General features: G+C 42.3%; 1 protein-coding gene across 3 annotated transcripts in view; it reads right to left on the bottom strand.

Moving 5' to 3' along the window:
• Positions 1–12,608, bottom strand: part of DNM3 (dynamin 3) — a 2,680,418-nt gene that overhangs the window by 1,835,807 nt on the left and 832,003 nt on the right. For all 3 annotated transcript variants that reach the window (XM_044085220.1, XM_044085219.1, XM_044085218.1), the window contains exon 8: positions 5,001–5,136. In XM_044085220.1, coding sequence (XP_043941155.1) covers positions 5,001–5,136 — 136 coding nt within the window. The remainder of the gene's footprint in view (positions 1–5,000; positions 5,137–12,608) is intronic.

Consider the following 12,608-nt stretch of genomic DNA (forward strand, 5'->3'; position numbering starts at 1 on the left):
TACTGGCTGACCAGAGACAACTTCCTAGCTTGAGTTACCTGGAAAAGTTCTGTTGAGCAAAAGCTGGATGTGAAATCAATCAACCAGCCAAACATGAACTAAGAATTGCTACACTCAATGTGGATTCACTGAAAGGATGCGGCATGGAAGTGGATGACATGATGGTAAGGAGAAGGCTGGGCATCCTATGTATCCAGGAGACAAGATGGAAGGGCAGTGCAGCATACAGACTTGGCTTGGGATTCAGTCTAATACTCAGGAGGAGGACAGGCCTGAAATGGTGTGGGAACTGTGGTGAGGGAGAGGCTTCAGAAAAAAAATGATGGATTTCATAAGAATTAGCGACAGACTCTGGCAATTAGACTCAAGTGTAAGGATAGGGTAAGAGTCATAATCTCAAAAAAAAAAAGAAGAAGGAATACAGGAAAAAGTGGGAGATAGAAAAGGAGGACCAGGCTAGGAAGGAATCCTGGTTGTCTAAACAAAGAGGCTAAGAGAGAATTTGCAATAGCAAAGAACAAGTCATCAGAAGCACTCTACCAACTTATGGAAAGTGACTCAGAAGATGGCACAAAGAAACTATATCAGGTTGCAAGGCAAATACAGAAAGATAAAGAAGATAGTCAGACACCCTTCTTAAGTGATACCAGCAACAACCTGCTCACCAGACAAATGGACATCAAAGGCAGCTAGGAGTACTTCCAGAAGCTTCTGAATGAAGATAACCCCACAGAAGCTGCACTGCACAAAAGACACAGCCTACAATGAAAGGAGAGGAGGAGCCCATCTTAAAAGATGTGAGGACTGCACTAAGGAAAATGAAGTCAGAGAAAGTATCAGGCTCAGATGAGTTCACAGCAGATACGATAAAGATGTTAGGCAACATAGGGGAGAAATGGCTCCTGCAGGTACTCAGAGCAGTATGGGAAGAAAGGGGTATCCCAGATAACTGCAGAATAAGCATACTAGTACAGTGTATGAGAACAAAGAAGACATTTACAACTGTGGGCAGTAGAGAGCTATCAAACTCCTATCACATTGTATGAAAGTTCTGGAGAGGGTGACTGATAAATAAATATGCAGAACAGTAGAAAGAAAGATGGGAGAAGAACAGTTCAGATTCAGATCAGGATGCAGCAGAAATGACCCGACATTTGCAGTAAGACAGATACTTGAAAAGAAGCTAGAATTGAGGAAGGATTCCAACTGGGCATTCCTTGACTTGGAGAAAGGCTATAACAAGGCCCCAAGAAAGTTGATTTGGGCAGTCCTGCAGTGGTTTGAGGTCCCAGGAGACGATGATATAATTATTGCAAGCTGTGTACAAGGACCCAATGACTCAAGTACAAACAGTGTTTAGTCTCACAGAGGGATTTCCAGTGGGAGTAGCTGTGCAGTAGGGTTCATCTATGAGACCATTTATGCTTATACTGGTGATGGACTACATTAGCAAACAGGTCAGAGGGGACAGATCAACAAAGTTGCTGTATGCAGATGATGTGGCATTACAGCCAGACTCTGATCAAGGACTTGAGCAAAAGATAGGGGAATAGAATGCAAAATTAAAGGCACATGGGATGAAAATGAGTACAGACTAGACTGTTATAATGTCAGCAAATTGGGGAAATCAGAAGAAGCTGAGAAATGAGATAGAACTGTGGAACAGGTTAACAGTGTCAAGTATCTGGGAGGGGGTGGTTGAGGAGAAAGGAAGTCTGAATGCAGAGGTCAAAGACAGAAATAGAGGGGCTGCGGACAAATGGCACAGTGTCAGGGCTGGTGTGACAGAAGAATGTCAAAGAAGCTGAAAGGTAAGGTGTACAAAACAGTGGTGCGACCAGTACTACTGTTTGGTACAGTAACCTGGGTGGTAAATGCAAAGCAGCTGAGGAAGCTAGAGGTGATGGAGATGAAGGGCCCAAGATGTGTGGCAGGATGCACACTGTGCCCGAGATGTGTGGCAGGATGCACACTGTGCCTGAGATGTGTGGCAGGATGCACACTGTGCCTGAGATGTGCGGCAGGATGCACACTGTGTCTGAGATGTCTGGCAGGATGCGCATTGTGCCTGAGATGTGTGGCAGGATGCGCACTGTGCCCGAGATGTGTGGCAGGATGCACACTGTGCCTGAGATGTGTGGCAGGATGCACACTGTGTCTGAGATGTGTGGCAGGATGCGCACTGTGCTCGAGATGTGTGGCAGGATGCACACTGTGCCCGAGATGTGTGGCAGGATGCACACTGTGCCTGAAATGTGTGGCAGGATGCACACTGTGTCTGAGATGTGTGGCAGGATGCGTACTGTGCCCGAGATGTGTGGCAGGATGTGCACTGTGCCCGAGATGTGTGGCAGGATGAACACTGTGCCCGAGATGTGTGGCAGGATGCGCACTGTGCCCGAGATGTGTGGCAGGATGCACAGTGTAGAACAGACGCAACAGCAAAAGATAAAGTAGCTCCAAATGTAGAAAAGGTCAAAGAGAGCAGATTACGCTGGTTTACGCACATATGCAGAAAAGAAGAAGGCAATCTGCTGAAGAAGATTTGGGGCAGAATGGAACAAGGCAAGAGGAAACAAAGGAGTCTATCAAAGAGGTGGACGGTTTGTGTGAGACAGTACCTGTGACACTCAGGCATGAGTGTTGAAAAAGGTAGGAGAGTAGCATTGAAGAGAGAGATGGTGAGAGCTGAAACAAAACTCCAATCCCATGTAAAAAATGGGATAAGGGGAGGTTGATGATGATTACAATCATATTTCAAGTGAAATGCATGCCTCCCTTAGAATATGCCGAGGTGTAATCTGATCTAACAGCAGAGAAATGCATGTATTGTGCAAAGGACCTACACTTTTTTGTCTAAGATATGTGTATTTATTTCATTAGACACTTGTGTTTACTTCATTAGAGATCTACTGTGGTTTGTTCACATGACCAATCTATGCTATACAGTAAGGAAAGGATTCACCTTCCTTGGAAGCCTGACTGCTTATATCCAACAACACTTTACACTTATCTTAGGATGCTACAGAAAATCCTTTAGGCATTCAGTACTGCTGTTTGCCATTTTTAATCTTAACAAGTAATTTCCATTTCCAAACCAAAAGTTTAAGTATGAAGAGCAATACTTTCTCCAACTAACTTGGCTTCAGAAAACAATGGATAAGAAGTCCAAAAGCAAAACAGCTTTAACCAACAATATAACACAGTATTTCCTAACAATTTTGTGGTGCATGGTGTGGCATTATTATACCCTGAACTAAGGAAAAAGATGGGCTTGTAAAGCACACCTGCCTATTGTCAGGTTGGTGGTTAAACTTTAGCTAAGCAGCTCTAAGTGCTGTTAAATTCTAGACTCACACTAAAGTGCAACAGCAGTCAATGCAGGCCACCACAGAACACCAGCAGGAGCTAAAACAGCTTTAAAAGCTTTGAGTTGTGAAAATCCTTCTCCCTTGACAATGTATGCTTCGTGGTATTTCCACAAGGTCTAAAGTAGTTATAGCCCCACTTTTTTCATCCCTTATTAGGGCCATCACTGAATATAATGCACCCTTTGGTATGTGCCTCACTAAGTAAGTAAACCAGCTTGAGTGACCTCAACAGTTCCTCATCAAGATGGTCTTGGGTCACAGCACTCTTAGCCACTCTGACGGACTAAAAGCCCTGTCCTTCCACTTGGTGTCATACAGACTCCTAAGGGACGAGTTCTGATTAGGTTTCCATGCTACAAACAAGTCAGCATTGTTCAAACTCATGCAAACACCCTCTCTAGAGACTCAAATGTATCCATCACATCAGCAACACTACAGGCGATGACCAATACCTAACACAATGAATCCCCATTTCTGGAATAGCCTGTCCTTGTATATCAAGCAGAGTACTTTTCTAGTGACCTTTAAAACCACTCTGGGTGACTAGAAGGTTGAGCTTAAATTTTTGCCAGGTATATATAGAGAAAGTCTACTTCATGGGGGACACTGTAAGAAGTTTCTTACCAGTATTGGGTGATGTAGATGAGCTTCTAGAAGGACTTTTTGGCTGTAAGCTGAGGGCAGGGAATCAGAATAAGCAGCCTATGCTGGCTTGACCATCTTGGGGGAGGGAGGATATTAGGCCTACTAAGTAGGCACTAGGTCATAGCCACAGCAGAAGTGGCTGAATGGTCATCTCCTTTGCCTATCCTGTAGCCAGAGGTCAATGTGGAATCACATGCCAAGTGTTACAGCACTGCAGGGTGAGTATTAGGGTAGATCAGACACAGTTGATAGCCATATAGTCCTCAGCTGTTACCCCTACTACTTGGTTTGGCAGACAGAACTGGAGAATAAAAGGATTAATTGGTGGATAAACATTTATTTATTTATTTATTTTACATTTGTTGACCAGGCTAGTCTAACTGGGTATATGTCCATTTTCAGTAGAGGCCTGGGGAGAAAAGCTCCAAAGACATGATTCAATACAAAGTATAATTACAAACAATACAGAAACATCAGATAACATGGCTAGATGATCAGGTTGGAAAAGGGGAACAAACTTATAAAGAAAAACATCCCTAATTACATTATGCATGGCAGGCAAACTAGTACTGGACAACAGCTGGAAATGAAATTTAAGGTATTCTGTCAGTGATTGTAAACCTATTAATAAAGCAAAGTTTGCAATACTGGTGATTTAATTATTTACAGTGTACCGCCATCATCAAAAACATACAACCAATAACTGCTGCTATACAGTGTGCGATAGCGGCCTATCACATTGTTAAGGTACAACTGATGACAATGGGCATCTAGAGTCTTATGCCTTCATAGCAGAGACCTGAGAGAAAACATGTCTACAGGTATGACAGATACTACAGACAGCCAATTAGTAAACCAGATTACCTAGCAGTTCTATGACTATAATGGAGACGGTAATGAACTGCGCAGCATATGACATACAGGATCTATGCAATTGAGCTCCATTGACAGAACCCTGGCCAGATAACATTAAGCAACATTCACCTTTACTAATTCAAATGGGAACCGCTCGTGGAAGATGCGATTGATTTTGGCACCACCTGACAATTCCAGTGTATCCACCTGGTCCCCAGAGCCTTCAATCCGTTTCTCAAAGTCTACGGAGAACTGTTGCACCATCCTGAAAACAGAAGAGCAGCACAGTGAGATGATGAGATATGATGCTGGACAAGTGGGTAGACATTCGCTGCCCTCGTTCCATCATTGTTCTTTACAGAATGTCTATAGTACATCTGTTTACATCAAGGCAGAGCAGAAAGTGTCCAACACCTTCTTGTCTTAATGGCAAACACATTTCAGTCAGATCAGCTTTGATTTCAGAAATGTTTACACCTCTTTTGTATTAATATACAGTGCACTGAAAAAGTATTTGTCCCCTTCCTGATTTCTTATTGCTTTGCATGCTTGTCACACTTAAATGTTTCAGATCATCAAACAAATTTAAATATTAGACAAAGATAACCCAAGTAAACATAAAATGCAGTTTTTAAGTGATGATTTTATTTAAGGAAAAAAACTATCCAAACCTTTATGGTCCTATGTGAAAAAGTAATTGCCCCTCTTGTTAAATCATGAAGTAACTGTGGTTAATCACATTTTTGGGAAAGCTGAGTTCAATTTCTCTAGCCACACCCAGGCCGGATTACTGCCAGACCTGTTGAATCAAGAGATCACTTAAATAAAACCTGTCAGACAAAGTGAAGTAGGCCAATAGATCCAAAAAAGGAAGACATCATGCAGCGATCTAAAGAAATTCTGGAACAGATGAGAAACAAATTGACATCTATCAGTCTGAAAAATGTTACAAAGCCATTTCTAAAGCTTTGGGACTCCAGCGAACCATGGTGAGAGCCATTATCCACAAAAGGAGAAAACATGGAACAGTGGTGAACCTTCCCAGGAGTGGCCGGCCTACAAAAATTACCCCAAGAGCGTAGCGACGACTCTTCCAAGAGGTCACAAAAGAACCCAGAACAACATCTAGAGAACTGCAGGCCTCACTTGCCTCAGTTACGGTCAGTGTTCATGACTCAACCATAAGAAAGAGACTGGGCAAAAATGGCATGCATGGCAGAGTTCCAAGGCAAAAACCACTGCTGACCAAAAAGAACATAAAGGCTCATCTCACTTTTGCCAAAAAACATCTTGATGATCCCCAAGACTTTTGGGAAAATATTCTGTGGGCCGACGAAACAAAAGTTGAACTTTTTGGGAGGTGTGCGTCCCATTACATCTGCCATAAAAGTAACACAGCATTTCAGAAAAAGAACATCATGCCAACAGTCAAACATTGAGGTGGAAGTGTGATGGTCTGGGGCTGCTTTGCTGCTTCTTGACCTGGATGACTTGCTGCGATTGATGGAACCATGAATTCTGCTCTCTACCAAAAAATCCTGACGGAGAATCTCCGGCCATCAGTTCGTGACCTCAAGCTGAAGTGCACTTGGGTTCTGCAGCAGGACAATGATCCAAAACACACCAGCAAGTCCACCATTGAATGGCTTAGAAAAAAAACAAAATGAAGGTTCTGGCGTGGCCTAGTCAAAGTCCAGACTTCAATCCAATTGAGATGCTGTGGCATGACCTTAAAAAGGCGGTTCATGCTTGGAAACCCTCCAATGCGGCTGAATTAAAACAATTCTGCAAAGAAGAGTGGGCCAAAATTCCTCAACAGCGATGTGAAAGACTCATTGCCAGTTATCGCAAATGCTTGACTGCAGTTGTGGCTGCTAAGGGTGACACAACCAGTTATTAGGTTTAGGGGGCAATTACTTTTTCACATAGGGCCATGTAGGTTTGGATATTTTTTTTTCCCTTAATAAATAAAATCATCACTTAAAAACTGCATTTTGTGTTTACTTGGATTATCTTTGTCTAATATTTAAATTTCAACAAAAAAAACAGGCTTAAATAGTGGGAAGTATACTTGCTGTGTTCAATTCAAGTCAGTCACAAAAGGTAACCAAATGTTCCACAAAAAGAAACGAAGCTGTAACACAAACCGCTTTACTTTGCGAACTCTTAATCCAGTAAAAAAGAGTCAAAATCACCATAGAGTGTTCATTCGAACCTACTCATCCACTGGGCAATAGCTTGTAGAAAAAACACGCAGCCAGCATGTAAAAATAAATCCAAGCGTCCAGTAGAAACCACGTTTATTAAAATAATTAGAACACAGGGTTAGCGCTTTCAGCGAATCTTCATCAGGCCATCACAGTGAAGATTGGATTAACCTATGTTCTAATAAGCGTTTCTGGACGGATTTTTCATGCTGGCTGTTCTGACAGTGAAGTGGGCCGAATGACTCTTTACTGGATTAAGACCATAAAGCGGTTTTGTTACAACTTTGACTTTGTGACATGGTGACTTGTGAACACAGCAATGACTATTTAAGCCTGTTTGTTGCAATTTATAAGTCTTGTTTATTATCAGGCAAACAGAGTGTAGTGAGCATTATTCTTTGTTTTTAATATTTAAATTTGTTTGATGATCTGAAACATTTAAGTGTGACAAACATGCAAAGAAATAAGAAATCAGGAAGGGGGCAAATACTTTTTCATTGCACTGTAAAACGTGTATCAGAATAGTAACTATGTACTTCACTTACCTTCTGCATCTTATCATCCCTTGGGTCCCACCATGATGAACCTGTGACAATTGTGCTTAAAGGCTCCAGGGTATGATATGTTGTAACACACATTAGCACCTCAGAATGGCCTGTATTAATGACAATGCCACTTTTATCTGTTTACATTTAGGTAAATGGGAAAAATAGCAGAAAATGCTGACTGTTTTGCACTTGCGTAAAAGGTGGTACTAACTTAGATACATTTACAACCAATCCGATAAAAGGGGAGGAAAGGTGCCTTACCTTGTATGACTAAAAGCACTTAACTGGCGCACAATTAAGTCAAAGTTAGATTAGTTAATGCGGTAAGACCAATCAGATATTTTCATTTGCATTTCTGAGCTACAAAAATAAAAAAAAAGTTTCACCCATTCCAAAATAATATCAATAATGTTGTTTAATGTATTCAAAGTGTTTGTTTAACATTAGTGCATGCACCATCTTAGGACAGCTTCACACATTAACAAACACTAACTGGACTACATCTAAGCTTGCTACAAGCCATATATTACCAGCACAAGTAGAAATACATTCCTGTTCTTGATAGTAGCAACAACGTCAGAAAAATAAGCAACAAAAATAAAGAAAAACAAGTATCACTAAAATCAAAGTACTTGTGTTCAGTAACTTTACCTCTGGGTATAACTGGTGTGTGTGTGTGTGTGTGTGTGTGTGTGTGTGTGTGTGTGTGTGTGTGTGTGTGTGTGTGTGTGTGTGTGTGTGTGTGTGTGTGTGTGTGTGTGTGTGTGTGTGTGTGTGTGTGTGTGTGTGTGTGTGTGTGTGGGTGTGTGTATGTATGTTGAGCTGTACCACTCATTGCAGAATATGTAATGTTTTGTTGGAAGCTGTTTCTTCTGTTGAGGGTCCCTGATACCAAGGGAAAAACTGAGATAAGAATGTGCTAGAACCCAGAAAAGGATGAAAGAAATGAATCGTGGCAAAGATCTCCATGGTTATTATAATGGAGCTAGGAAAAACAGGGGACATGGAGGCAGTAATCTTGACTGGTGCCATGGCTACAAGGAGCTGGGTCATGTCCTCAGAAATGTTGAGTATTTAATGAAGGAGGGCACAAGTACTTCATTATATACTATGATATATATAAGTCTGGCTGGGAAATGAACCTGAGCAGTTTGGAACAGCATAAAACTTGTGAAGAACTCAGAGAAGCAAATATGGTGTGTTGTATGTTAGTGGCAACTGTCTGTTGTACAGATAATCTGTACCAGGAATATGTAACTTCAGGTTTGGGGTTTAACTAGTTACTAGGGGATCCACCTTAAAATGACAGAATCATATATCGCCATTCTGGTCTGCATATACCCAGGAAGAGAACTGGGATTTTCAAATGTACATTTTAAATGTTTTACTGGCAAGAATATACATGTGAGCTCAATAGAAGCCAAAGAAAATAAGTACAGTTATCCAGCCAACACTCACACCCCCACAAACAAACAAAAAAAAAAAAAAAAATAAAAGAAAAAAAAAGAAGTTTGCTAGTTAATCAAACAGAAAATCTGAAAAGCAAGAAGAGAAAAATGACATGAAGTAGAAACGAAATGTGCGTTAGGGTGTAAAAGAATTCGAGGACATCAAGGAATGACAATGTGCGTTAGGCTGTAACAGAATTCGAGGACATCAAGGAACGACAATGTCATTAGGCTGTAACACAATTCGAGGACATCAAGGAACGACAATGTACATTAGGCTATAACAGAATTTGAAAACATCAAGAAACGACAATATGCATTAGGCTGTAACAGAATTCGAGGACATCAAGGAACGACAATGTGCATTAGGCTGTAACAGAATTCGAGGACATCAAGGAAGGACAATGTGCTTTAGGCTGCAACAGAATTCAAGGACATCAAGGAACGACAATGTGCATTAGGCTGCAAAAGAATTCGAGGACATCAAGGAACGACAGTGTGCATTAGGCTGTAACAGAATTCGAGGACATCAAAAAATGACAAAGTGCATTAGGCTGTAACAGAATTCGAGGACATCAAGGAACGACAATGTGCATTAGGCTGTAAAAGAATTTGAGGAAATCAAGGAATGACAATGTGCATTAGGCTGTAACAGAAGTCGAGGACATCAAGGAACGACAATGTGCGTTAGGCTGTAACAGAATTCGAGGACATCAAGGAACAACAATGTGCATTAGGCTGTAACAGAATTCGAGGAAATCAAGGAGTGACAATGTGCATTAGGCTGTAACAGAATTCGAGGACATCAAGGAACGACAATGTTCATTAGACTGTAACAGAATTCGAGGACATCAAGGAACGACAATGTGCATTAGGCTGTAACAGAATTCGAGGACATCAAGGAATGACAATATGCATTAGGCTGTAACAGAATTCGAGGACATCAAGGAACGACAATGTGCATTAGGCTGTAACAGAATTCAAGGACATCAAGGAACGACAATGTGCATTAGGCTGTAACAGAATCGGTGGAAATCAAGGAATGACAATGTGCATTAGGCTGTAACAAAATTCGAGGACATCAAGGAAAGACAATATGCATTAGGCTGTAACAGAATTCGAGGACATCAAGGAACGACAATGTGCATTAGGCTGTAACAGAATTCGAGGACATCAAAGAACGACAATGTGCGTTAGGCTGTAACAGAATTCGAGGACATCAAGGAACGACAATGTGCGTTAGGCTGTAACAGAATTCAAGGACATCAAGGAACGACAATGTCATAGGTTCAGAGGTTCATACTAGGCTATCTGCCCTGGGGCAATTATAAGCCTAGCCCAATTCTGTATGGCTTACGCCACCCCTTGATTTGAGTATACTGTGCCCTTTTTAAGGTTTAGTTTACTGTGCCTCTGTCTAATAGTGACATGGGAGTAATCCCTGGGACAAACTACGATCCCCCATCCACCTATCGAGATTCTTCTTGAAGAGATTCAGTGAGGTGCTCTGCCTCACATGAACTGGAATTCTATTCCAGAGCGAAGGGAGCCTCTGGGTTATGAACCTGTCCTTCCAGCAAGTTCTATTTATTTCTGTGCTGAGGTTCAAGTCCCTCGAGCGTGTGGCTCTAAGGGATTTAAATTTACTGAGGTGGAGCATGTCCATTAATTCTGGATTTGACATAGCTTTGTATGTCAGGCATAGATCGCCTCGAAGTAGGCGGTATGCAATTGAGTAGAGCTGGAGTTTTTTTAACTGAGCAGCATATGGCATCTGTTTGAGACCCTTGATCCTCTTGGTGAGATACTTTTGGGGTCTCTCTAATTGCTGCAGGTGTCGGGTAAGGTACATCCCAAAAGGGGCATTGTATTCTATGATGGGCCTGATAAGGGATGAATAAAGGGGCACGATTACCTCACTTGATCTAGATGTGAAACCCTTCGTGATGAGGTGGGCTATGTAGAAGGTCTTTCTAACCACTTTGGCAATGTGGTTTTCAAAGGAGAGATTGCTATCAACTTGGGTCCCCAGGTCCCTAATAACTTTCTCTGTACTTAATGGGTTTCTGCCTATGTGGTAATTTGTGGGCACATTGTTTTCGCCAAAGGGTATGACTATACATTTTTTGGCATTTAGCTTTAAACCATGGCGCTGGCACCAGTTATCTGTCACTGTGAGACCTTTTTGAAGGATGTTCGTGTCAGCTGGAGAGTCGATTATGACGCCCAGTTTGCAGTCGTCTGCAAACTTGGTGAGCCATAGTCCTTCCACATTTGCCTGTACCTCGGAAAAGTATATACCGAACAAGAGTGGTCCCAGGATAGAACCCTGTGGGACGCCACTTGTGACCGGTTTCGAGTCTGACATGGCTCCAGCAACTCTCACTCTGTGGGTTCTGTCTTTGAGCCAGTTTGCGACCCATCTTGTGACATAGGGGTTTATATTTAAGCTGGATAGCTTTTCTATGATGCCTGAGTAGGGTATTGTGTCAAATGCCTTTGCAAGGTCCAGATAGGCTGTGTGGACTACCTTCCATTCATCTATGGCTTTGGTGACTGTTTCAAAGAAGTCAACCAGGTTCAAAAGGCAGGATCTGCCCTTGACAAAGCCGAACTGGGTAGGATCTAGTGTCTGTAGGTCCCCAATGTCTTTGTTTATGAGCTCCATGATGATCCTCTCCATAGCCTTGCAGACTAAGCTAGTCAGGCTTATGGGGCGATAGTTTCCAGGGTCCGTAGAGGCTCCACCTTTGCGGAGTGGGACCACTGTTGCTGTACGCCATTCTGTGGGCACATATCATGTAGTGAGGCTGAGATTGTATAGCTGTTTTATTTGAGGGATTAGATCCTCTTGGAGTTCATGTAGGACGCAACCTGGGACGCCATCTGGTCCCATGGAAGCAGTGTTTTTTGCTTTGGAGAGGGCAGCCTTCACCTGAGCATCAGAGATGTTTGGGAGACAGCCGTCTGCCGGGATAGATACTTGCTCTTTTGGGGGGGGGGGGTGGAGAAGTTTGCACTGAACCTGTCTGCCAGGATAGTGGCGATGTCTGTGGGTTCAGTGTATTTTTTGTCATTTAGAATCAACTCAGAACAAGTCTGGGAGTTGCATCCCAGGTTCCTAACATAACTGAAAAAAGTCTTATGATTGTCTTTGGTGTCCTGTGCAATTTTTCTCTCGAAGCTGGCCTTGGAGGATTTTATGAGGGATCGTAATTTTTTGCTAGTACTGATCAGAGATGCCTTCCCTATTAGGGATTTTGCTCTATCATGTAGTAGCTTCCTCCTTCTGTTGTACAGTTTATTTATGGCAGGGTCCACCAGACTGGACGCCTGCCTTTGGATGATTGGGTCTTGGCTTTGTTTGGGATAGCATGATCCATGCATTCTTGGAGATGTCCGCAGAATGCATTTATATAGGATTCTGCAGTTTGGGCCGTAGTTTCCACTGGCCCTGGGGCCTTGAAGGATTCCACTTCGGTTTTGAGAAGTGAGAAGATCGCTTTTGAGAAGTTTTTCACTGTGGTTTTCTGG

Source organism: Protopterus annectens, chromosome 10.part0, assembly GCF_019279795.1.
Source record: "Protopterus annectens isolate FY-2018-M chromosome 10.part0, PAN1.0, whole genome shotgun sequence".
Classification (NCBI taxonomy): Eukaryota; Metazoa; Chordata; order Ceratodontiformes; family Protopteridae; genus Protopterus; species Protopterus annectens.